At 43.1% G+C, this 27,140-nt stretch overlaps 2 protein-coding genes across 4 annotated transcripts in view; one reads left to right on the top strand and one right to left on the bottom strand.

Moving 5' to 3' along the window:
- HMGCR (3-hydroxy-3-methylglutaryl-CoA reductase) overlaps positions 1-13,834 on the bottom strand; it is a 37,947-nt gene extending 24,113 nt beyond the window's left edge. The window contains exons 1-6 of one of the 3 annotated variants that reach the window (XM_048849642.2): positions 13,691-13,834; positions 5,912-6,098; positions 5,319-5,430; positions 3,667-3,754; positions 3,320-3,404; positions 810-915 (exon numbers count right to left, since the gene is read on the bottom strand). In XM_048849642.2, coding sequence (XP_048705599.1) covers positions 810-915; positions 3,320-3,404; positions 3,667-3,754; positions 5,319-5,430; positions 5,912-6,098; positions 13,691-13,803 — 691 coding nt within the window. In that variant the 5' untranslated portion in view covers positions 13,804-13,834. Of the gene's footprint in view, positions 1-809; positions 916-3,319; positions 3,405-3,666; positions 3,755-5,318; positions 5,431-5,911; positions 6,099-13,510; positions 13,601-13,674 lie in introns of those variants that run through there. The other 2 variants (XM_048849641.2, XM_048849643.2) reach the window with 2 other exon arrangements.
- A 10,999-nt stretch (positions 13,835-24,833) lies between these two features.
- The window catches only part of ANKRD31 (ankyrin repeat domain 31), a 117,390-nt gene continuing 115,083 nt past the window's right edge, over positions 24,834-27,140 (top strand). Inside the window, exons 1-2 of the mRNA XM_048850981.2 lie at positions 24,834-25,037; positions 26,078-26,154. Coding sequence (XP_048706938.2) covers positions 24,934-25,037; positions 26,078-26,154 — 181 coding nt within the window. The 5' untranslated portion in view covers positions 24,834-24,933. The remainder of the gene's footprint in view (positions 25,038-26,077; positions 26,155-27,140) is intronic.

Raw genomic sequence — 27,140 nt, forward strand, 5'->3', positions numbered from 1 at the left:
TCAAGAGACAACAGTGACAGTTGCCGATCACCATGTTTTTCAAGAAAAAACAACTAGCAGCAGATGAGCTTATGCAATCAACTTCTCGAGCTGAACCAGAGCCAACCACTTCACCATTATCATTGTCGTCGTAGACTAGCAAGAATATCCAGGATGAATGGTGAGTGGTTAGGTTTACTGTTTTCCTTTTTTATTCTTTCATTCTTCCATCTCTCTCTTTCTCATGTACACTGGACCCTCGCTAGAACGCTGGACTATGCGCAGTACTGCGTTATAGCGGTGGCCGCGTTACCCTGGATCCCAATTTAAATATTTAAATTTGGGATCCATCGCCACAACCACGCTATATGCAAATCCATGCTAAAGCGATGCACACTCTAGTGAGGGTCCGCTGTAATTAAAATACTGTAAAATTATATTTTGCATATGTACTCTTTATTATATACTGTACATGACTGTATATATTATACATTTATACATATTGCTGTACAGTGTTGTACAGTACACACAAAACCATGTACAGTATACTGTACTTTATGGGCAATTTAAGGGATTTTCAAGGGTAATTTTGACTATATGCGATTTTCACCTTACGCGCTGACTTTAGAACCTAACCCCCGCATAAGATGCGACTCCACTGTAAATTCAAAATATAGGCAATGACTATAGCTCCCTAATTGTGCCAAGACACTGAAATACGACCAGTAAGAACATCTATTGTTTGAGGACCTGGAGATAATTGACACCTTACCTGTGAATTCTTTCTTTTTTTATCTTGAGATAACTAGACTCTTGACTACATTACTCACCTGACATAGTACCAACACCAATCACAAGACACTCAACAAGGGCATCAAGTGTAAATGTAGGACCTAGAATTGCCATTCCCCGTGAAATATTTTCTCTTACTTCATCCTAAAAAACACAGGAATTTCCCTCAGTTAAAATAAAGGCAAAATGCGAACAGTGATGTGTTTGCGAAGTTATACTAATAGACAGCTCTCTGACAGAGAATGGGATGAATCACATGAACTTTTGATTCGTGTAGAGGAAGTGAACTGTAGACCATGGTGATTAAGCAAAAAAGTGGGGTTCAGATAAAATGTGAAAAAAGCAGGCACAACAGGTCAAGCAGACTTGTTGTCCTTAACATTTCTCACCCAACCCCTCACAACACGATAAAAGAGCCAATAGGCCCAAGGTAGGAATATGAGCTCCCATCTTTTCTTCATAAAAAAGAGCTGCAATCATGATTAATAAAGAGGATTAAAAAGGTTTAACACCTTGATTATATAAATGCATACTGTATGTGAATCTATGGCTTAATACAGACATGTGGGTTCATTTCTCAAATTCTCCTAAGGCTGATTTTGTTCTTTACTTTAATCATTTAATTAATCCAAGATGTTAACCTTTGATAATAATTTGTATTGTTTCATCATTTATGTACTGACTGTACAGCTCTCCATCCTTAGCTGGCAGTTATTCTAAATTTCTTACATTAATTGAGATAGACCTTTGGTAATATTTATTAAAGAGACTAGGACACAAAGTTTTGTTAAGATAAAAATCAGTGAACACTTAAAGTCTATGCATGAGTCTACTTGAGTTCTGATCCTTTTAAAGTAGTTTAGTAGTTTAATAGTTTAATGGTTGTGCGTTCTATACTGAAACCTAGAATATTCCAGATCAAAGGCTATGTCACTAACACATCTTTTCTGTTTGTCTTATTGTATAATCAACTTTTAAAAAAGCCACTCATGTCTTCAATAATAAAAAGACAATTCCACTGGGGTATGTTTGTATGCAGATATATCCCCATTATGAAAAAATAATAATTCTTCCACTCAGGACATTTAAAAAAAAACAAAAACTATAGTATACCCTTGCTATAATGCCCTACACAATAACAAACCTTGGGCTATAGGGAACCCAGTCCCTGAATCCCACCTGGAGCCTATGGGGCTGACGGCTCCCTTGGCCCCACCTGGAGCTCAGTGCCCCACCGTCGCCCCGGGGGCCGGAGGAGCTGTCACCTCCCCAACCCCATGGGGCCAAAAGAACTCCCAGATTCCACTGCCAGGCTAGAGGTGTCAGCTGCCCCCTCCCCCCAGCAGGGCTCTTTCACTATAACGATCCCCCGGCTGTAACGAACAAATGGATCCCCAGGGGTTCATTATAGTGAGCATACTGTAGTGAGGGACAAATAGGAGCCTTCCTTCCTCCACAAGAATTAAATCTAGATTCTTAGATTTAAAAAAATCTCAATATCCAAAAGCCTGAACCTTATTAAAATGCTGTATCATTTACAGGGCTAATGCAGGTTGTAAAAACTAGTGTTGAGGGATTTAATTAGCTGTTCGACAGAGCTAAACAGATTTACTGTCATGGAATCAGCATCACAACAGTAGTCTCAGACCTGGTATGGAATAAGATGAAAGTCTGACGAAATAGAGCAGAGAACTGGCAACTGAAAATCACTAACATGCCTGAGAGAACTAAGGATTTACTAATTTTTTATTTTTTAAACGTGTAAACTGTTACACTAAAAACTCCAGAAATCTATTCTGCACTAATTTCACATAGGACACTTCAAATAGTGAGAAATCCTTGTGGAACTTAGGCCATCTACTGTACTCATAATTAGTATTATATCCTGTTGAGCTATTTATGGTGCTGGATGGCCATTCTTATGTTTTCGTATCTTCGAAAAAAGCAAAGATTCTTGACACAGTTCAAATCCAGGAGATGGGAGAGGACGCTGATTTGGACTTGCATAAATATTAGATATGGAGTCCACAACAGATGCCTCACAGTGCCTGGGTGCTAACAAAAATCCACTTCATGCTCTGCAATACCAATGAACATTTTACACTTTATTTTGTTAAGTTTGTTCAGGTTACTGTACTTGTGTACTTCCATTCTTTTTATTATTTTAATCTTACTTACAAATTTTCTGCATACTTTTTATTATATTCTTTAGACCACTACAACATTTTTCCTTTAGTTGGTGACAGTTTACAATCTTAACTTAATTCTAATTATGTTTTTGTCTGGGAACTGTAGACTCACTAAACAGCATTGCTAATATTGTTTCCACTACAGTCACAGGGCCTGATCCTGTAAGTATACTGATGCACATGAGCAACTTTATTCACCTGACTAATTCAATTGACCTCAATAAAACTATTCACTTGAGTGTTTGTAGGATTATGTAGGAACACTTGACATAGCATTAGTATGTACGTATATATGTCTCATGAGGCATTAATATTCAGATGTTAAATTCAATAGCTACATCATAAAAAGCAAGGCTGACCTGTGAGTTGGAACTGAGTGCAAATTTGGCTAATGCACTGGCTCTAGAAAGGTCAATCAGAAGCAGGAAAAATGGTAAAGCTTCACTGAAACAAGAGACAGAGGAATACATTAATGATCCAATAACATTAGGTTTAAAAAAACCAAACTTGTGCATTATACAAAATGGAAAAATCAAACTTTTTTTGAAGCAGTAGCTAATCATGTTAATCTATCAATTACAGAGCTTTACATAATTTAGACCAGAATGAGCCATGCTTTATATTAGAATTAAAACATGATTTAACATAAGCACAAGGATTTCAAGCTATTTAAATTTTTAAAAACCTGAAAATATGCAATACTTACTTCAAACCTGTCAGTTCTTTATCTAGGAAATGAATCACCACTGTACTGAAAACAAAACTTGAGAAGATTGTGAAGAGGCCAGCAATACCTTAAAAAAATTGTAAGAGTTGCACTTTTAGATCATTCCAGACTAAAATAAGAAGGCCCCTAAACCCAAACATTTTACAAACTAACTTTCTCCTTCTTCCAAAGGACCTTTTTCACATGATTTTACACTCCATTCTTCTCGTTTGCAGCAATAAACAAGTATCTCCGACTCAAGTATTTAACTGCTACGCTAGCTGAGAGAGACTTTTCAATATTGTGCTCCAATTTAATCTCAGTTTGGGAGGGATGGGTTTAGTTCAGATTATATATTTTATTAGAGAGTCCAGAAATCCTGCTTAAAACCAATGGCTGAATATGATGAAGAGAGAGGACATTTCCAACCCTATCATTTATGAATGATCATGGTAAAATATCTATTTTTCTGTTATTAGAGAGCAAGCCCCAGGAAGCATGACAAATGCATGTTTATTATGCATAGGTAAAATACAGAATTAAAATGGTTAATGAAGATGTTTAGCTTTGCTTCAGCTTTTCATACTGTATTTTCTTAGGCTAAGTTTTCACTGTTAATACTCTGGGTTTGTCTTTTCTAAAAGATGTTTCAAGATCTAGGATTTAGCCCTGGACCACATTTTAATCTAATTTCTGATTTCCACTATTCCTCAATCATTGAAATAATGTTTGAAGATAATTGTGAAATTGCAAGTTTAAATTCCTTCTGAATTAATACATAAGCCAAAAGAGCTTTAAAATACAGATTTAAATTGTTAACCATCATTTCCGGATTGAATTAAATATAGCTTGTTTTTAATTAACTAATTACAGAGTTAAGAAATTACCAAGGGGATAAACATATAAACAAAATCCAGTTTGAAAACTCGTATGGTTGTATGCTGAGGGGAGAAAAGGCAATGGATGGGGGCTGGAGTTCAGTCTAAGGGAAATGTATTTAACTTTGGTTAGTTTTGGTACACACTAGTCTTTTTGGCCCTTTAATAAGAACATTTGAAAAAACATGCTCTTTGGAGAAGTTCCTCCTCTTTTCTTCGCAAATTTCAATTATTTTTTGTCAATCTATGTGAAAATCACAAGCACGTGCAAAGTTCTGATGAACTGGGATTTAAATGTGAATACTCTTTTTTTTAAAAAAATTGTAAGATTCCCCAAAGAGAATCACAGTTTATGGCACTTCAAAAGTGTGATTAGTACTGCATTTTAACAAAATTAAAGATCCTGAGGAATCCAAGCCACAAATCTCCTGGTTACTCACTGGAAAAAGGCACCTCATGAGAAATCTGAGAGGATGATCTCACAGAAGTTATTTCAAGTTTTGTTAATACACACTTCAATAATTACATTTTTTTAAAACAACAGTTATATACTCGCACCTCACTTCTGTCTTTCCAAACCTATGAGACAGTCAAAATTTTAATAAAGAATCATTTCACTTTTAAGCAGTACTGAAATGTTCATCTTGCTACCTGTTAGAGGGGCAGATTGATTCCATTATATATGTGACCATTTATATTCTAACATTCACTAACACTTTTCTCCAACTAAGAAACTAAGGTAACAAATAACAAATACAAAATAAGATACTCTACCCAAAATATATTTTGATCCAAGCTGCCTTAGATTCTGAAACTGGAAGTATATGTAAAGGATTGCTATACAGCGCGTGATTGTCAGGATTATGATGTCGCTGCTCAGAACATCCTGTTTGAAATAAAGATGGCTTTAGTTGGCTCTTATATTAAAAACCAATGAATTTTTAACCATTAAAAGTACCATACATTTAAATTATTGAAGCTGTAAAATAAAAATGTGTAATTATTTTCTGAAAAATAAGTGACCATACTATATCACATTTTAAAATCTTTAAATATTGCAAAAAATGTAAGTGTTAACGCCAAGAATTCCTAGTTCACCAAGTGTCTTATAATTAAGAGTTCAATTTAATAAAGACCTACTGTGTCACACTGTCTACTAATTGCTTATAGCTATACACATCCAAAATGGGGAAATTATGCAGACATTCCTTTCTATGGTGGCTAGCACGAGGAGAATTACTTCATTTCTAAAATTTTAGGCCATTTCCCTCCCTCTGCCCTTATTCTATGAGAAAAATCAGCATTTTAAGAGTAGTTTCAGGGTTACGTAGTAGATTAACTGTTTCAAAATAAATTTAACTTCTTACTTCTTCAAGTTTTGGGCATTCATAATTCCAGCCACAGATCTTATCATTGCCAGTGAACATCTTCATGGACATCATACAGATGGTGAGAGTCACAGTCCCAACAATGACTTCCCATGGATGAGAGGCTACAAAAAGGCCATGCATTCGAAAGAGTCTCGACAGCATTTTCAAGTTTGTTTTTCTACACCTAGAACATGCAACAAAAGAAAATTTAGTGTAATTAAGTGAAACACTTCAAAAAGTGGAAAAAGAATGAGCATTGTATAATTTCCTCTAAGCTACTACTTCTCATCAAGTCTGTATGTTTTAAGATATTACAGAATCCATCTCCAAATATGTATTTGCCTCTCCTGTTCTGAAAAAATCTTCTAATCTATCTGCTTCTCCAGATTCCTCAAAACCTGAAAAAAGTCATCTTCCCACCTCGCCAGCAAGCACTCCATTGCCTTTTTTTTCCCTCAGAGATCTGCTCAAAGCCCCCAGATTTCTTCTTTTCCAATCTTACTTTTGTACTCTTCCATCCACTGAAATCCATTTACAAATTTTACCAACCTCTGGCCAGTTCTACTCTATCCTTGTTCTGTTTGACCTGACCTCTGACCTTGTTAACTGCTTCATTCTCCACATACTCTCCTCAATGGCCTTCAGTGACTTTGAACTCTCCAGACGGTGCCTATATTTTAGGTTTTTTGCTAGTAATGGTTGGAGTTGGTGTTAAAAACACTGGTGTTTGAGCTATACTACATCATCTAACTCTGTGTAATAAATGCTGTGATCAAAATGCAACCTGCCATTCCATGTTAGCACTGCCACTAGTGGTACTGTAGCAGTGGGAGATTTTCACAAAAAGCTCAGCGTAGATGAGGCCTCGGATTCTTATCTCAATGACCTCTCTTTCAATATTTCTTGGGGGGGAACTACATCTTCTCTTAAAACCTCAACTTTTTCTTTTATCTATTATCTTTTATATTATCTTTATTATCCATTATCTTTATACTCATCATTACTAAATCTACCTCTCTATCCTGATTTTTCACCCTCTCTCCATTTCTGCATCTCCATCAGCAGCTCAAACATCCCCTGGACACCTTATAGACACCTCAAATCTGAGGATAACTTTCCTCCTCACCCTCCTCCTCTGGCTCACTTCTCTACCAATGTTGACAACTCGCACCATCCTCCACAGCACTCAATTGAAGCCATTTTGACTTTTCTTTCTTTCTTTCTTCCTCTGTATTCAGGCCCTTACCAAATAGTGCACCTTCCTTCACTATAAATCCCACTAAAAATTGATCCCTTTCTTTTAATTCCTTCTGTTAATCCTTAATCGTTTTCATCTCAACTATACTAATTCCCCCTCCAGCCTACCTGCCTCTCACCTTGCCTATCACTTCAAACCATCCAAATTGCTGCTGTGAAGGTTATTTTCCTCTCATACTACTCTGACTCTTGTTTTCGCCACATCTCTCAATATCCATTACTAGCTTCCAAACCAAATTCAAGGCACTATTTCTTCTTTCATCTAAAAATATTAATCCCCTTCCACAACCAATATTCTGCTCAAGCTTTTCCAATATCCTTTACCTCTTTCACAATCTTATTTTTCAGTGCTGCCTTTCATCATCCCATTATTCTTTTAACACTCCTAGTTAACATTCACCAAGAGGCCCACCTATCCTGTAAGTCCTTCCACTATGAAAACCACACGCCATCTTCTTTGCTGTTTCTTGTACTTTTGGATTCTAAGCTCTTCAGGGATGTTTACCCCCTGTTTAAGGTTACATAGTTAGAACTAGAATTTCATTGCACCTTAGGGCTGTTACTGTGACAAGTACTACTGGAGTTTGTGGCTTATTTTTCTATGACATTAAGTCAATTTATTTTAAATATCTAAGATGAATTTTTTTAAAATACTTGAAACCTTAAAGTTAATCAGTACTTAGATTCTAAGATCACTAGGCCAGGGGACATCTTTTCATTATGTGACTCTGGGGACCCAATTGCGGATTGGGGCCTCTAAGCACTTCCATAACACAAATGATTAAAAAAAACCCACATTAACAGAAATTAGAAGTAGCAACTGTCCCCCTTCAGGGAAGTGATATGCCTTCTTCTCAAAACACATCTTCTCAGACACCAAAAATGCTGCAGTCACTCAACAGGGAGGCATAAACCAGCCTGCAAAAATGCTTATCTACAGGCTGAAGAGGTGAGGTCCTCAGCAGCTGGCAGAGTCTTTTTCTGTCCAAGTGCACCACCTTAATCACAGGGGTGGGTTCTAGCACAATATTTTTCTTCATCCTCCTGCAGAGACAGAGGACTTTGCAGCATTTCCTGTGAGTTAAGGATTGTTAATTATGCATGAGCTCTGCTCGTATTTATATATCTACATTTATATGTCCACGAATTCTTGGGGGGGTGGGGCAGCAAACGTGGACAAGGAGCCTGTCCCTTCCTGTTGCTTCTCTCTTCCATTTCCCTTCAACTGAACACTTGCTGGCCTTTATAATCATTTAGGGTGTGATCCACAAAGGAATATAGGCATTCCAATGCTCAGCATCATGGCGCCTAATATTTAGGAGCCTAGAAAATCATAGGAACAACACTGAGATCGAAAAAGCCACTTTAGGCACATAGGCTCCCTATACAATGAAAGGGGAGAGAGAGATGTCTTAAAATACAATCCAAAAAAGCCACAAGCAAGGCAAAGAGCCGCCTAAGCTAGCCAAAAACAAGAGGGGTGCTAAGCCCCGGCCCTCTCTCACAGATAGGTGTCTAAGTCTGGGCTGTAGAGAGAAGCCTATCTCTGCTTAGCAATCCACCCACAGGCACATCTTTGCTGGAGTCAGGTGCCTAAGGCATTTCTTGCAGGAATGAGTTAGGTACCTGACTCACACCATGCAAAACAGCTAGAGGAGGTGGTGGCGCCTGTCCTCACCCCCGACCTTCAGCATGTAGCATTTAGGCTAGTGGTTAAAGCATTTGCCTGAGATGTGGGTGACCCAGATTCAATTTTCCCTCTCTACTAATGAGGGAAAAACAATTTGAACAGGTGTCTTCCCACCTCTCAGGAGAGTACTCTAACCACTGAGCTGTGAGCTTTCCAATGTGGAGCTCCTTCAGTCCCTCCTGTTGAAGTTGTTCCACTGTGGCTAAATAATGAAAGAGTGCTTGGAGCAGGAGGACTGGAGCCAGGGTCTTCCATCTCTAAGAAGTGTGCCCTAACCACCCGACTAGAGTCATTCTCTCTCTGGTGCAATTGTTTATATATTTATCCTAATGGAACAGCTTCAACAGGAATGAGGGAACCTACTGGACTGGGTACCCATCATTTGATCTTTGCAATCTGGCTATGTTTCAGACTGCATTTACTGGTTAAGAGTACTTCTTCCCAACCCCCAATTACCTTCTAGGTTTTGGGGAGGCTACCATAGGATTTTTTTTGTTTGTATTAGTTGGATTGTATTTTTAATATACGACAAAGGCATCTAGAATCTTTCGTATTTTGCACAGGTGCTCTTTAATGTCTTGTATAAATTTAAATAATAACTGATACTTTATTGTTTGTAGAGTATTGCACTTGGTCACTACTTCATAGATTAATGAGTAGCAGACTGTTCCCCATCATTTCAAGAAAATCAAGCTTCTACAATAATCCAATAAATAATTTTCTAATTCTGGAAAACTATAGGTCTGAAGCTGGTTTAAATCAAATACGTTTAATGATTCTGTAGAGACTATTGATGAGATTTGAAATATTTGTAGAGATGTTTTTGCAATTCTAGTTTTCAAAAGGTGGGATTCAAAACCATGTATTTGTTGGCTTAATTGTTTGTCAGGAAGCCTTGACTGTGTTGAAAATAATAAAGTTGGCTATGGGTGAATAGGGCAGGCAAGAAGGTGATAGATTTCTAAGGTTTCTATTTTTCAACACCATCTAAAAATGTAGCAGAAACCAAGAAAACTCAAATTGAAATTTATAGTAAACATTAGTGTATCTTCTTATTCTTAAAATCATGTCTTGCTAATTTCAAGCCACAAATCAGTGTAACTATGCAAATTTCTTAAAGCAAATTAATAATGTAATTCAATATCTTGACACCATCTAAAATGTCAATTATTTTAAATAAAGATAAAACAAGTAGCATATTTTTATGAATGCTGCTCCATTCAGCCATGTTAGAACTCCATTAGCTAACAACGCTATGACAAGATGTCTTTAGGTTAGGAACAGGAGTCCATCACTGGCTGATGCAATCATCTGTATGCAGGATTGGCAATGAGGCACCTTGTGTTTATTATCAATAATTAATTGTACAATAGTAACAAATACTAGATATTTTGCATGATTTAGTTTCCCAGTCAAATAAATCATTTCATTCTTTTTCTTAACAGATTTTAGTGAGATCACTTACATTTGATAACACAAACACCTGTTCAGGCTTTGCTCTTAAGTGTCTGAAATAGCATCTGAAGTGAAATTTGATTTGGAAAACCTTACATTAATGTCACTTTATTTGCTCAGAACAGTAGAAGTGCTTTAAAGTGTTGATGGGAAGGAGGTTCAGGAATGTTGCTAGCCTTGATTACTTTGGAGAACAGAGGTGAAATCTTGACTGGTAAAGTAACTAAGAATTTTGCCATTGATTTCAGTGATGCAAGGATTCCACCCCAGCAGCCTGGAGATCAGAACATTCTGCAACATTTTTACTACTTAACAGAAAAAATTATAATACCATTAAATTATTCTGGCCATTTCAAACTCATTATTTGTTACCATTAAGATGTTCCTATGTTTATTTTGAATTTTTAATTACAAATACATCTTGCTTGTTATAAGGGAAGCTATTCAACTATTGCAAACACTTTATAGAATTGCATAATAAGAATATTGCTTTACAATGTAGTACAGACACTCATATGAACAGAAAGGTGGAAACTATGAGAGGATGAAGTAGAACAAAATAAAAAATAGCAGTAAAAATGTAAGGAAATGTTCTGTTAGCCAACAGAATGATGCATTAATGGTGAGGAATGTTTTCCTTTTACAAAAGCCTTGTTGACTCTTCCCCAGAAAAATTTTACTGTAGTTTCCACCAATTTGCCTGGTACTAAAGTTAAGTTTACCGGCTTGTAATTGCCAGCATTGCCTCTGGACCTTTTTTAAAAATCGGAGTTACATTAGCTATCCTCCAGTCATCCGGTACAGAGGCTGATTTAAGTGATAGGTTTCATACCACAGTTAGTATTTCTGCAATTTCATAGTTGAGTTCCTTCAGTACTTTTGGGTGAATACCATCTGATTCTGGTGACTTATTACTATTTATCAATTTGTTCCAAAACCTCCTCAATTGATACTTCAATCTGGAACAGTTCTTCAGATTTGACATTTAAAAAGAATAGCTCATGAGGTAGGAATCTCCCCTACACCCTCTGAAGTAAAGACCAATGCAAAGAATTCATTTTGCTTCTCTGCAACAGCCTTTTCTTCCTGGAGTGCTCCTTTAGCACCTCAGTCAAGTCGTCCCTGCCTGTTTCGCAGGCTTCCTGCTTCTGAAGTACTTAAATTTGTTGCTGTTAGTTTTTGTGTCTCATGATAGTTGCTCTTCAAATTCTTTTTTGGCTTGTTTAACTATACTTTTATACTTGGCTTGCCAAGAGTTTATGTTCCTTTCTCAGTACGATTCGACCTCCAATTTGTATAGGTTACCTTTTTGCCTCTAACCGCCTCTTTTACTTATTTACCCCTGATGGCATTTTTTGGCCCTCTATTTTTTTTTCTTTTTTCTTTCTGGGGTACACATTTAATTTGAGCCTCTATTATGGTGTTTTCAAAAAGTTTCCAAACAGTTTGCAGGCATTTCACTCTCGAGACTTTTCCTTTTATTTTCCATTTAATTAGCCTTCTCATTTCTGTGTAGCTTCTCTTTTGAAAGTTAAATGCTACTGTAGTGGGCTTCTTTGGTATCTCCTCTCCTCGAGTAATGTTAAATTTAATTACACTTTGGTCACTATTACCAACTGGTTTACCCACATTCACCTCCTTTTTTAAGCGCCATCCTGGGGCCTGCATATAAGATGAACACACTGTGTCTGATACAGTTTCTGAGTGGAAGGCCTCCTACCTTTCAGGAATGATGTAAACAGTAGAGTTGCAACACCAACTAATTCATGCTCTTCCAAAAATGCAACTGGAGCCAACTGTTCCAAACCACAAAAAGTGCTAGGCAGTTGTTGTGGCATTCCAAGGATATAATTTTCTATTAATCCCACTGTTCTGACATTCAGCAATATGATCTGGTTAGCTTTAAAACTGTCATACTGTCATGAGTTATCTCACAAGCCTCAGGGCAACTCTCTGCAGTGCTCTGTCTCTTGCTATTTGACTTGGGAGGCACTAGCTTTATTATGAGAAAGCCTGTGGTACAACTAAGGTGACCAGATAGCAAGTGTAAAAAATCAGGACGGGGGTAGGAGATAATAGGTGCCTATATAAGAAAAAGCCCCCAAAATCGGGACTGTCTCTATCAAATCAGGACATCTGGTCACCCGAGGTACAACTCATTGAGTTACAGAGGCAAGTTCCCAAGGAAATCCTGTCCAGTCCTTCTTAGTTAAAAAGATGGTTGACCACAGTATGGATGTGTTCAGCGTGGGTCCCCACCACCAGTAAAAAAAAAAATATCACCGAGTTTCAGGAGCAGCCCATCAATTTTAAAAAAACGAGGCGTACTTGTGGCACCTTAGAGACTAACAAATTTATTTGGGCATAAGCTTTCGTGAGCTACAGCTCACTTCATCGGAAGCCACAAGTACTCCTTTTCTTTTTTCATCAATTTTAAGTATGCAAAAATTCCCTGTAGCCAGCCATACCCATTAAACGGGCACAATGCAGAGAAACATTATTTGATGTGTTGGAAATTAATACAGATGCAGGGGTGGAGCTTCCTCACAGTACCACCACCTCAGTATACAAAAGTGTTATTTATCTTACTGCAGAAATCTACAGCCGGGAAAGCAGGTGCCGCCCAATGGCTCCCCCTTAGCTCCGTGCGCTGCATTCCGGGATCACAATATGCGCTCCCGGGAGAGGGTCCCTCGGGGTAAGCCATGGGAACCCGGGCTGGGGCGGAGTCACACAGGGGCTCGCTGTACAGTCAGCGGGGGTGATGCCTCAATTCCCCTGGGCACCCGGGGCAGGCGCGTGCCAGCGATACGATTTCCCCACTTCCCCACCTCCCCCCGCAAAAAACGCAACAAGCGACGTGACTGCTCCGGGTTTGGGAGCCGGCCCGAGCCCGAGCCCGCGCCCGCGCCGCGCCGGCAGGGGCCGGTGTGCCAGCGGCACGTTATGGCCTCTCTCCCCCGTGCCCCACAGCCCGGGACACCTCTCTCCGCCCGGCTGCTTAGAACGATCGCGCCTCAGAGGCTCCGGTGGGACCATCCCTGCGGCGCTGCCCAGGGCACTGCAGCGCGCCGGAGGGCGGGGCGGGCACGCCGGGGGAGCGAGCAGCTGCAGCCCACGGGTGCTTCCCCCATTATCCAGCCGCCCCAGACTCCGGGGGGGACCAAACACTAGCGGGGACAGGACCCACTCACCGCAGCCGGTCTTTCCGGACCTCTAAGTCAAGCCCAGACGGCCGCGGTCCCCCGGCGCGGAAGGGCCAGTGTCGTAAAAAGGCCAGTCCTCACCCCGCCTGATGGAAATTCTGACCCGTCTCCCCGCTCCCCGCCCCGCAAGCCCCCGCGATCGCTGGACGTGCCTGCTGAAGCTCGCACCTGCAGCTGCTGCCCTCCTCTTTCGTCTCGCGCGGCGCGCCGCAGCAGACTGAGAAAGCCGCGCGCGCAGCGACAAGGACAACCCCAGCGCGCGACACCCTGGCCGCCGCCATCGCCCGATCGCACAACCAATGGCGGGCGCCCGACACGACGCGTCACTAGCCCGTTGCCTTAGCAACCGGCCGGAGAAGCTGCCCAACGCGAGACGGATCAGGAGGGGAGAACGCGCCATCTCGCCACGGGCGGACGGCCAATGGGCCGTTGTGCTTCCTCTTAAGTACTCTCTCATTGGTCGGCAGACTGGGTTTATTTGCATATGGCCATCTAGAGAGCGACTGCGACGGGCTGTCCAGACCGGTAGAGCTCTCACCGTGGCGCAGGGAGGCGGGGCTATCTCCCTCCTGCTGTGGGGAGGGCGGGGCCCTACTCCGATTTCTTCCCCACCTGGGTCCCGCTTCCCCCGGCCTGAATGACGGCCCCTCGGCGCGCACCTGCCCGGGCACCGCTGCCCTGTGCCAGGCTGAGCCACTCCTGCCAGCGCCGCCGTGCTGGGGGCGTGGTGCCGGAGCTGTCTGGCCCGGCCTCCTCCCGGCGTGTACCAGCGGCTGTCGGGGCAAACTCCCGCAGGGCTACGCGGCCCCGGGTCCGCACCGACGTTGCATCAGCCCCTCAGGCCGCCGGTCCCGAGGTGACCTGGCCTCGGGGTTCTGCTTCGCCGGCGCCTGCCGGTCGCCTCGCGGTCCCAGGTCGCTGTGCCGCCCCTCGAGCGCCAGGCGTGGCCTGGCATCCCGGGCGTCTGCCGCACGAGCTAATGCCCGCTTCCTCCACTGAGCTGTGCGCTCTCCGCTCTCCCCCAGGGGAGCCAGTGCGGGCTGCTCGGCTGCTCCCTTTTGTCAGTTACAACACGCTGGTCCATAACTTCTGCTGCCTCTGACTTGTTCCAACTTTGCATAGCCCCTTTGAGGCAGGAGCTAAAGAGTTGCCATCTGGTTACCGCAGTGGTCTGTCCAGTACAGTGTGCTGCTCCTGGTAGCATCGGCTGCCAGATGATTTAAGGACAAGATGCAAGAAACCCCATAATGCACAATTATGGAATAGGTTTCAGAGTAACAGCCGTGTTAGTCTATATTCGCAAAAAGAAAAGGAGTACTTGGGGCACCTTAGAGACTAACAAATTTATTTGAGCATAAGCTTTCGTGAGCTACAGCTCACTTCATCGGATGCATTTGATGAAGTGAGCTGTAGCTCACGAAAGCTTATGCTCAAATAAATTTGTTGGTCTCTAAGGTGCCCCAAGTACTCCTTTTCTAATTATGGAATAATCTCCCTGAAGAAAAGGTTTTGTCTGGGCCTAATAGTATTTGGTCTATGCCTTGAAGTATGCAATCAATGTTTTTTGAAAATCCTATGTGATGTAACTGTGGAAGTTCCCAAAACCCATATAACTGTCATCCCTTTTAGAATCGTACTAAATTCTTGCCCTCTCTGATAGCTTGTGGCAATCAATTGAACAGGTTAACTATGTGATGTATAAAAAGTATTTTATCAGTTTTAAATTTGTTGCTTTTCATGTTCTTGCACTAAGAGGGCAAACAGGGGTGCCAGATAAACCTGGTCTTTCCCATTCTTTTTGTTGTATACTTCTGTCCTGTCCTTTTGGATTTGTTTAGTTCATGGAGGAGACAATCTTATTGTTTTCAGTCTCTTCTCAGACAGAAATCACCCATCTCTGAACCTCTTCTGTTTTTGTTACGTGTGATTTGAGATATGATGTTTGATGTTTGTCCATTGCTGCCTCATTCATTACAGCATTGAAATTTGTTGGTCATTGTTTCTACGTCTTCCTCTAGAGCAAGCAACGGGACAAATTTTCCACCAATCATTGCTTGGAATGACTGCAATGTTTCGGTCTCTGAGTCTTTCTAAGTCAAACTTGGTTCTGGTGAACTTTGGCCTGACGTTTTTCCTTAGCTGCAGCCAAAAATGTAGCATCACAAGGTCTTGTTCACTTCCAGTATTAGCACCGGGGAAGCTCCTTGTTTTAGCTCTGTTAATCCCAGAACGAAATCGGTTTTGCACAATGACGTAGTCAATCTGGCTGTGATGTAGACCATTAGTTGTGGGCCATGTTGATCGTCTGGATGCTTTATGTGCTCCAATGTGTTTGCAAAAACCATATTGTTATAGCTGGCAAACTCCAAAAATCTCAATCCTCTCTCATTGGTTACCGCATTACAGAAATGGCCACAATAATCTTGCCAATCTCCCTGTGCATCAATACCTACTTTAGTATTCCAATCTCCTTGTACAATCAAGATATCTTTCTTGCGTACCTTATCGATGATGTCTTGGAGCTGATTCTAAAAATCTTCAATTTGCTCATCGTCATAGTCTGTTGTAGGGGTGTAGACTTGTACCACTGTGATATTAAATGGTACTGCCTTTAGATGGAGGGAAATAAGCCTGCTGGTCATTGAGCGGCATCCTAATACTGATTTCTTGATATCTTTATGCACAAGACATCCTACGCCATTGACCTGTTTGTCCTCTCCATTGCAATAGAGTACATGGCCTTCTTCTATTAGTACCTCTCCAAAGTTCTTCCATCTGACCTCAGAGATTCCTAGGAGATGCCAAGTGTATTGTTCCATTTTGTATGTGAGTTCTTTCAACCTCCCAGTTTGTTTCAATGTCCTTACATTCCAAGTGGCTATGGTGATGTTATCTCTTCCACAGATCCTCTTTGTTGGGATTACACTAGTAGTATACTTGTTGTGTCTCCCCTGGTGGGAGACGGATTGCGCCGTCATTATTAACCCGGGCTGCGATCAATCTGGTATGGCCATCATTGACTTGCTCATCATACGGTATGTCTTGGGAAAATTTCTAACTTGGTGGAGCCCATCCCTTTCCAGGCAGCCCCCTTTTAGTCGCCTCTTATGACATGCAGGAGGAGCAGTGGGCCTATTCTGTCCCCGGACCCACAGGGGACAGATGGGAAACATTGTAAAAAGACAAAACCATGGGTCACAAATGAAATACTACAAATGTGTGACATTAGAAGATGACTTAAGAGAGAAAAGAACAGCACTAAGGGAGTTGTTAATACAGAGCAATTGGCAGAAAGACCAAGAAAGGAATGAAGGTAGCTAAGGGTATGTCTACACTACGGAATAAGGTCGAATTTATAGAAGTCGGTTTTTTAGAAATCGGTTTTATATATTCGAGTGTGTGTGTCCCCACAGAAAATGCTCTAAGTGCATTAAGTGCATTAACTCGGCGGAGCGCTTCCACAGTACCGAGGCTAGAGTCGACTTCCGGAGCGTTGCACTGTGGGTAGCTATCCCACAGTTCCCGCAGTCTCCGCTGCCCATTGGAATTCTGGGTTGAGATCCCAATGCCTGATGGGGCTAAAACATTGTCGCGGGTGGTTCTGGGTACATATCGTCAGGCCCCCGTTCCCTCCCTCCCTCCGTGAAAGCAAGGGCAGACAATCATTTCGCGCCTTTTTTCCTGAGTTACCTGTGCAGACGCCATACCACTGCAAGCATGGAGCCCGCTCAGGTAACCGTCACCCTATGTCTCCTGGGTGCTGGCAGACGCGGTACGGCATTGCTACACAGTAGCAGCAACCCCTTGCCTTGTGGCAGCAGACGGTACAGTACGACTGGTAGCCGTCATCGTCACGTCCGAGGTGCTCCTGGCCACGTCGGCTGGGAGCGCCTGGGCAGACATGGGCGCAGGGACTAAATTTGGAGTGACTTGACCAGGTCATTCTCTTTAGTCCTGCAGTCAGTCCTATTGAACCGTCTTATGGTGAGCGGGCAGGCGATACGGACTGCTAGCAGTCGTACTGTACCATCTTCTGCCGAGCAGCCATGAGATGTGGATGGCATGCAGTCCTTCTGCACCATCTGCTGCCAGCCAAAGATGTAAAAGATAGATGGAGTGGATCAAAACAAGAAATAGACCAGATTTGTTTTGTACTCATTTGCTTCCCCCCCTCCCCTGTCTAGGGGACTCATTCTTCTAGATCACACTGCAGTCACTCACAGAGAAGGTGCAGCGAGGTAAATCTAGCCATGTATCAATCAGAGGCCAGGCTAACCTTCTTGTTCCAATAAGGACAATAACTTAGGTGCACCATTTCTTATTGGAACGCTCCGTGAAGTCCTGCCTGAAATACTCCTTGATGTAAAGCCACCCCCTTTGTTGATTTTAGCTCCCTGAAGCCAACCCTGTAAGCCGTGTCCTCAGTCGCCCCTCCCGGCGTCAGAGCAACGGCAAACAATCGGGCATCTGAGAGTGCTGTCCAGAGCAGTCACAATGGAGCACTCTGATGGGGCTAAAAAATTGTCGCGGGTGGTTCTGGGTACGTATCGTCAGGCCCCCGTTCCCTCCCTCCCTCCGTGAAAGCAAGGGCAGACAATCATTTCGCGCCTTTTTTCCTGAGTTACCTGTGCAGACGCCATACCACGGCAAGCATGGAGCCCGCTCAGGTAACCGTCACCCTATGTCTCCTGGGTGCTGGCAGACGCGGTACGGCTTTGCTGCACAGTAGCAGCAACCCATTGCCTTCTGGCAGCAGACGGTGCAATACGACTGGTAGTCGTCCTCGTCGTGTCCGAGGTGCTCCTGGCCACATCGGCTGGGAGCGTCTGGGCAGACATGGGCGCAGGGACTAAATTTGGAGTGACTTGACCAGGTCATTCTCTTTAGTCCTGCAGTCAGTCCTATTGAACCGTCTTATGGTGAGCGGGCAGGCAATACGGACTGCTAGCAGTCGTACTGTACCATCTTCTGCCAGGCAGGCAAGAGATGAGGATTGCTAGCAGTCGTATTGTACCATCTTCTGCCGAGCAGCCATGAGATGTGGATGGCATGCAGTCCTTCTGCACCGTCTGCTGCCAGCCAAAGATGTAAAAGATAGATGGAGTGGGTCAGAACAAGAAATAGACCAGATTTGTTTTGTACTCATTTGCCTCCTCCCCTGTCTAGGGGACTCATTCCTCTAGATCACACTGCAGTCACTCACAGAGAAGGTGCAGCGAGGTAAATCTAGCCATGTATCAATCAGAGGCCAGGCTAACCTCCTTGTTCCAATAAGAACGATAACTTAGGTGCACCATTTCTTATTGGAACCCTCCGTGAAGTCCTGCCTGAAATACTCCTTGATGTACAGGCACCCCCTTTGTTGATTTTAGCTCCCTGAAGCCAACCCTGTAAGCCATGTCGTCAGTCGCCCCTCCCTCCGTCAGAGCTACGGCAGACAATCGTTCCGTGCCTTTTTTCTGTGCGGACGCCATACCAAGGCAAGCATGGAGGCCGCTCAGCTCACTTTGGCAATTAGGAGCACATTAAACACCACACGCATTATCCAGCAGTATATGCAGCACCAGAACCTGGCAAAGCGATACCGGGCGAGGAGGCGACGTCAGCGCGGTCACGTGAGTGATCAGGACATGGACACAGATTTCTCTGAAAGCATGGGCCCTGCCAATGCATGCATCATGGTGCTAATGGGGCAGGTTCATGCGGTGGAACGCCGATTCTGGGCTCGGGAAACAAGCACAGACTGGTGGGACCGCATAGTGTTGCAGGTGTGGGACGATTCCCAGTGGCTGCGAAACTTTCGCATGCGTAAGGGCACTTTCATGGAACTTTGTGACTTGCTTTCCTCTGCCCTGAGGCGCATGAATACCAAGATGAGAGCAGCCCTCACAGTTGAGAAGCGAGTGGCGATAGCCCTATGGAAGCTTGCAATGCCAGACAGCTACCGGTCAGTTGGGAATCAATTTGGAGTGGGCAAATCTACTGTGGGGGCTGCTGTGATGCAAGTAGCCCACGCAATCAAAGATCTGCTGATATCAAGGGTAGTGACCCTGGGAAATGTGCAGGTCATAGTGGATGGCTTTGCTGCAATGGGATTCCCTAACTGTGGTGGGGACAGTAGTCAGGAGCTGTTCAACTACAGGCTGAGCAAGTGCAGAATGGTGGTAGAATGTGCATTTGGACGTTTAAAGGCGCGCTGGCGCAGTTTACTGACTCGCTTAGACCTCAGCGAAACCAATATTCCCACTGTTATTACTGCTTGCTGTGTGCTCCACAATATCTGTGAGAGTAAGGGGGAGACGTTTATGGCGGGGTGGGAGGTTGAGGCAAATCGCCTGGATGCTGGTTACGCGCAGCCAGACACCAGGGCGGTTAGAAGAGCACAGGAGGGCGCGGTACGCATCAGAGAAGCTTTGAAAACTAGTTTCATGACTGGCCAGGCTACGGTGTGAAAGTTCTGTTTGTTTCTCCTTGATGAAACCCCCCGCCCCTTGGTTCACTCTACTTCCCTGTAAGCTAACCACCCGACCCTCCTCCCTTCAATCACCGCTTGCAGAGGCAATAAAGTCATTGTTGCTTCACATTCATGCATTCTTTATTCATTCATCACACAAATAGGGGGATGACTACCAAGGTAGCCCAGGAGGGGTGGTGGAGGAGGGAAGGAAAATGCCACACAGCACTTTAAGCACAGCACTTTAAAAGTTTACAACTTTAAAATTTATTGAATGACAGCCTTCTTTTTTTTGGGCAATCCTCTGTGGTGGAGTGGCTGGTTGGCCGGAGGCCCCCCCACTGCGTTCTTGGGCGTCTGGGTGTGGAGGCTATGGAACTTGGGGAGGAGGGCGGTTGGTTACAGAGGGGCTGCAGTAGCAGTCTGTGCTCCAGCTGCCTTTGCTGCAGCTCAACCATACACTGGAGCATACTGGTTTGGTCCTGCAGCAGCCTCAGCATTGAATCCTGCCTCCTCTCATCACGCTGCCGCCACATTTGAGCTTCAGCCCTGTCTTCAGCCCGCCACTTACTCTCTTCAGCCCGCCACTTACTCTCTTCAGCCCGCCACCTCTCCTCCCGGTCATTTTGTGCTTTCCTGCACTCTGACATTATTTGCCTCCACGCATTCGTCTGTGCTCTGTCAGTGTGGGAGGACAGCATGAGCTCGGAGAACATTTCATCGCGAGAAGATCCTGTGATCATTGAAACACATGCAGCTGGTGGAGAAAAAAAAAGGGACAGCGGTATTTAAAAAGACACATTTTATAAAACAGTGGCTACACTCTTTCAGGGTAAACCTTGCTGTTAACATTACATACATAGCACATGTGCTTTCGTTACAAGGTCGCATTTTGCCTCCTCCCACCGCGTGACTACCCCCTCAACCTTCCCCCCTCCCTGTGGCTAACAGCGGGGAACATTTCTGTTTAGCCACAGGCAAACAGCCCAGCAGGAATGGGCTCCTCTGAGTGTCCCCTGAAGAAAAGCACTCTATTTCAACCAGGTGACCATGAATTAGATCTCACTCTCCTGAGGATAACACAGAGAGATAAAGAACGGATGTTGTTTGAATGCCAGCAAACATACACTGCAATGCTTTGTTCTACAATGATTCCCGAGTACGTGTTACTGGCCTGGAGTGGTAAAGTGTCCTACCATGAAGGACGCAATAAGGCTGCCCTCCCCAGAAACCTTTTGCAAAGGCTTTAGGACTACATCTAGGAGAACCGCAAATGCCAGGGCAAAGTAATCCTTTCACATGCTTGCTTTTAAACCATGTATAGTATTTTAAAAGGTACACTCACCAGAGGTCCCTTCTCCGCCTGCTGGGTCCAGGAGGCAGCCTTGGGTGGGTTCGGTGGGTACTGGCTCCAGGTCTAGGGTGAGAAACAGTTCCTGGCTGTCGGGAAAACCGGTTTCTCCGCTTGCTTGCTGTGAGCTATCTACAACCTCCTCCTCCTCATCATCATCTTCTTCGTCCCCAAAACCTGCTTCCATATTGCCTCCATCTCCATTGAAGGAGTCAAACAACACGGCTGGGGTAGTGGTGGCTGAACCCCCTAAAATGGCATGCAGCTCATCATAGAAGCGGCATGTTTGGGGCTCTGACCCAGAGCGGCTGTTCGCCTCTCTGGTTTTCTGGTAGGCTTGCCTCAGCTCCTTCAGTTTCACGCGGCACTGCTTCGGGTCCCTGTTATGGCCTCTGTCCTTCATGCCCTGGGAGATTTTCACAAAGGTTTTGGCATTTCGAAAACTGGAACGGAGTTCTGATAGCACGGATTCCTCTCCCCAAACAGCGATCAGATCCCGTACCTCCCGTTCGGTCCATGCTGGAGCTCTTTTGCGATTCTGGGACTCCATCATGGTCACCTGTGCTGATGAGCTCTGCATGGTCACCTGCAGCTTGCCACGCTGGCCAAACAGGAAATGAGATTCAAAAGTTCGTGGTTCTTTTCCTGTCTACCTGGCCAGTGCATCTGAGTTGAGAGTGCTGTCCAGAGCGGTTATAATGGAGCACTCTGGGATAGCTCCCAGAGGCCAATACCATCGAATTGTGTCCACGGTACCCCAAATTCGAGCCGGCAACGTCGATTTAAGCGCTAATCCACTTGTCAGGGGTGGAGTAAGGAAATCGATTTTAAGAGCCCTTTAAGTCCAAATAAAGGGCTTCATTGTGTGGACGGGTGCAGGTTTACATCGATTTAACGCTGCTAAATTCGACCTAAAGTCCTAGTGTAGACCAGGGCTTAGAGATATGGTTTGAAAAACAATGCTCTAAACTTGAAGAGTATATCAATAATAAAAATAGCAAACGAGTCTTCCAGGTTGTAAAAGTTATGATGAAGGAAAGATGGACCAAAGCTAATGCAATTCAAGACAAAGAAGGGAACAGTCTTACAGCAGAAAGGGACATCATCCATAAGTACCGACTCCAGGGGTGCTCCAAGGCTGGAGCATCCAGGGGAAAAATTGGTGGGTGCTCTGTACCCACTGGCAGCCAAGCTCCACTGAAATGCATATTGTTTGCTAAAATGCATATTATTCTATTTTCTGCCATCTCCTTCCCCTGCTGTCTCGAGGACCAAGTTTACTACTACTAAACAGGCCTTTGTTTAGAATAGTTTTGAACATGTGTGTTTTGAACATGTGCCAATAATATTATACAGGGGGATTTCCTAACTTCACATATTATGTTACTACATACATTTCATAATGATATTATTGGCTAGTGAGTTATTCGTTTTCAAATTATACCACCTAAGGCACATTTTGTACAAACATTATTGCAATAGTTTGTAGGGTGTGAATATAGGGCTGCTTAGTGTCACAAAGTGTTTCAGTGCTCAGTGTTGCAATGTTATGCCCAACTCCCTGACTCCCAGTGCAATTCACAGCCCTCAGTTAAGTGCCCAGACTCGCCATGCATTGTAGGGAGAGAGTTAGTCTTTTAAGAAAGACTCACAGAAGACAGCAAGCTGTCTAGGGAGCTGCCTAATATAGCCAGGAGGAGAGAAATGCAAAGGACAGGGGAAGGGCTTAGGGGGCAGATCCATAAAAGGGAATTTGGCGCCTAACAGATAGACCTCAGTGAGGCACTTCCCACCAATTAGAATTCTCGGCCAGTGAAGACCAGCCCTGTGTTTCCTGCCACTTTCAGCAGTTTCTTTAATGCCCTGTCCCTCAGAGTCTGCGATGTGTAGTTCTTGTCAGCTTCATATGCCTCAGGCTGTTGTATTAATTTAGATGGAATAAATGGGCCCAAAGAGTCAAAAGTGTTAACGTGACCCTGTCACATCCAACATTAAACAGTGTTGTACCAAGTTTGGGGTTTGGTATACCATGAGCTCAGCCTGCTTAGTACCATGGTGAACACACCATTAAAAATCTTTAAACCTTTTATTAAAGATGCAGTTAAAGCATTTGAAATGTAGAATATTAAGTAAGGCTTTCATTTTACCAATATCTCTTGTTCCCATTTCCTCTAGCTGGAGAAAGTCTAGAAGGAAAAAAACCCTTGTTTGACAGTCTCTTAGATGATGATCATTGTCCTCTTTGGGGAGCAGAGAAGAAGTTAGTTGGGATGGGCTGGAGCTGTTGTTAAAGTCTGATTCTGTTTATCAGGATGGCAAAAGCTCAATGGTGTCATAGTGGATCCAAGAAGATGATTGCGGGTGGCAGCCATGATGGTAAAGCTTGTTCCTTTTGTTGCCGGCACCCAGTGCCAAGAGGCTAAACAACAGCTGGAGTTGGTTCGCTACCCGGTGTGCTACACCCAATAATCACAATGGGGTGGAGAAGCAGAAAAGTTTATTTGCAGCTGCAAAAAGGTACAGGGAGAATAAAATCTCAAATCCTGCACACAAAGCAGGAAGTTACACAGGCTTTTATACATCCTTTTTCCCAGCATACTTATCCAATAGCAAGCTGCCCTAAGTATCCATATAGCCAGCCAATCCAGTTCCCAGCTAGTGCCCTTGTGCTCTGTATCATTTCTTAAACCGTACATAAAGCTGCTTTATTCAGCATTGTTCTTCCGTATCCGCCATGTTTGGCCTTGCTTAGTTTCAGGCAGTCTGACTCTGCAACATATTGTTGCAGATCCTCAGCATAACTGCTGTGAGTGCCTCCAGGCGGGGGGGCCAAGGACACTTGGGCCTAATACGCAGAGCTGCTGCGAGTGCCTCCAGGCGGGGGGGGGTCGGGGGAGGGGCCAAGGACACTTGGGCCTAGTGCGAGGGGGCTTCATGGACACTTGTGGTCTTCCATCCCCTCGAGTTACCTAGTGGCCATGCCTCAGTGTCCCCAACACTTTCCTGTTCACCTGTCTTTCAGTCAGAGGTTGTTGGGAGACAGCTGCTTCTTTATTTTTTCCCCTCAAGGGTCTTTTCTTTTAAGGACCTCCAAAGGGAGTGATGAGCGTAATAGCCTGTCCCCTCACTATATTGTTCGCCAGTTTAGACCTAATTTCTGACACACCAATTTTGATTCATTGATGTCCTGTGGCACACACTTCATATTAATCAGACCTGATCTTAACACAGTTCTTGAGTTACATTAGTAGGCCTTCTTGTTTGGACTAATTCAGTCTCTCTCTCTCTTGCAGCTTTTCCCATCGGTGTTTATTTATTATAGGTTATTGTGACATTTTTATGAACTTTCACTCACTCCTTACAGTTAAGCTCGCAATTAGGTTAAATTTGTTGTTTGGATGATCACAAGAAGGCTCCATTGAGGACTACAATTCCCAGAAGGCATTGCACCACCCTTTGCTTGCTCCGCTTGTGATTCAGTGCCTCAGGAGTGGGGGGACCTGCCCAAAGTGTGGGAGGAAGGCTGCCTGGAGGAGCTGTCCAAGGGCGAGAGAGAGGCTGTCTGGGGGAGCTGTCCCTAGGAGGCTGAGGACTGGAGAAGGAGGCATGAAGGAGGGAGGTGACATTTCTGACAGTGACAGTGATGAGACAGTAGTGGAGGGCTCAGTAACTGAGAGTGACCTAGACGAAGAGGAGCTGCACATGAAGAGGTGATAAATATATATGTATAGGAGCAGGTGTGACTAAAAAATGAGTGTCAATACATTTCTGGGACATATGTGATGAGTTGAATGCTGCATCCATGCCATTTAAGGCTATCACCTTTGAAAACAAAAAACACAAAGAACAGTCCTATGAGACTGGAATCTACCTCATATAAACCTGACTAAAATCTTAGAGGATAAAATGGTTTTAGAATAGCCTTCCTAGATTCTTTGATAAATATCTATTTTAAGACTTTTTGTGACAGGTTGAAGCGTGAGGGGGAAAAATCTCCATACGCTATTCCATGGACCCTTATACGGAATAGGTTTCAGAGTGGTAGCCGTGTTAGTCTGTATCAGCAAAAAAAACGAGGAGTATTTGTGCCCTAAGTTAAGCTTATGCCCAAATAAATTTGTTAGTTTCTAAGGTGCCACAAGTACTCCTCGTTTTGTTTGTTTGTTTGTTTGTTTGTTGCTTATGTGCAATAGTAGCTTACTCCAGAAATAGTCCCATTGGTTTTTGTGGGACTACCTGAGAAATAATGTATTACTAAATGGGATAAAGGTATCAGAATCCAGCCCAAAGAAAATAAAATCAATGATAAAAACATTGGTAAAATTAAAATACTGCAAATGTGGACGTTTCTTTTATGTTTTAATTTCAGAACTCTCTTGATGATCTCATTCAAACTGATACTTTGGTTACTGGGAAATTAAACCCACTGAACAACATTACCCTTACTGTGTATTTCCTAAGAAATGTTGACTAAAAATTTTTGGAAATTTGTAAAAACAAAGATGTATTCATGACTCACATCCTTCTATGCCAATTTGCAGCTTGATGCAGATTTTTACAACCAGGTTCTAAACTTTTGAAAAATAGTGTTTACCTTAAAAATGCTCTTACATAGTTACAGTGGTATTTAATGAGTGATATAGGGAATGGAGTTAGAAATATAGGCTTTGGTTAATATTTTGTTGCCTGTGTTTGTACCTCTGGTAAGAGGATGATAGAACAATTCGTAGTTTTTTGTTTTTTTTTAAAGGTTATCTTTTGTTAATAAGGACATATCTCTAACAACTGAAACCATCTTTGCTGATGAAATAAGAAGAGTAAATGGAGGTAAGAAATTGTTCTTTTTTCAGTAGAAAATATATGTTGTTTTTCCTGAGACCTTTATTTCTTTGACTCTTTCTTAATTTTTAGGCTAAAAATTAAGCCTAGAACAGTTTTGTACAGTATTTTTAAGCAGAATAATTTTGTATCTCTAATAAAAATCTGAATAAAAGTTAGAGGCTTAATCTTTCAGGCCAAATTTTTCATAAATTTTAAATAAATACATTTAAAACATAAATGTGTTAGTGCTTATTTTCCTTCATTCTGCCTGTATGTTGTTACTAAGGGTACCTAGTTTAAGAAGAGTAGGGGTATGAATTTATTTTTTGTTAACTCTAAAGGTTTCTACAATAGTTCCTCAAAGTAAGGGGCATAAACAAGTATTTGATGGTGTGGCATAAAATTTCATTGGGACCTGTCTGGGTTGCCTTCCGTAATTCAGCCTCACTTAATCACTTTTAAGTAATTTGGTAATCCCATACTCATGTCAATAAAAACTTGACTGGCAAAGCAGAATTCTACTGTCTACCTTGCAAGTGTTTGAGCTGTTCCAAACGCAAAATACTCGTGTGAAGAACTCTACTCTAGCATCTTGTTTGTTTCTGGGTCCAAAACATGGCATTTTTGCCTATTTTTAAGCCCCCCCTGCATGGTTTGAAATCTGTCCCCTTGAGAGATTACTTCTCACTTTATATCTACTCATAGTAGGTAAGGGTCTGATTCCAAACCCCATTAAAGTTCCATGGGAGTCTTTCTAAATGGCTAGGAGTTTCTTGGTGTCAGTTACTGGAGCTGAATTATCTGAGGTCTGGTGATAGAGTTTTGTCAGCAGAGAGGATCCTCACCCGTGGAACTTGTTCCTCCTGGTCATCCACTGGAATTAGAGCTTCAGAGTACAAAGCTTCTGTTTGGCTCATTGTTAAGCTTTTGGTTTGTAGGAGTGAGACTTTGTCTGCATGCTTTTTTGTTGTCCCTGTAAATGTGATTTGCAT

The sequence above is a fragment of the Caretta caretta genome, chromosome 5, assembly GCF_965140235.1.
Source record: "Caretta caretta isolate rCarCar2 chromosome 5, rCarCar1.hap1, whole genome shotgun sequence".
Taxonomy (NCBI): domain Eukaryota; kingdom Metazoa; phylum Chordata; order Testudines; family Cheloniidae; genus Caretta; species Caretta caretta.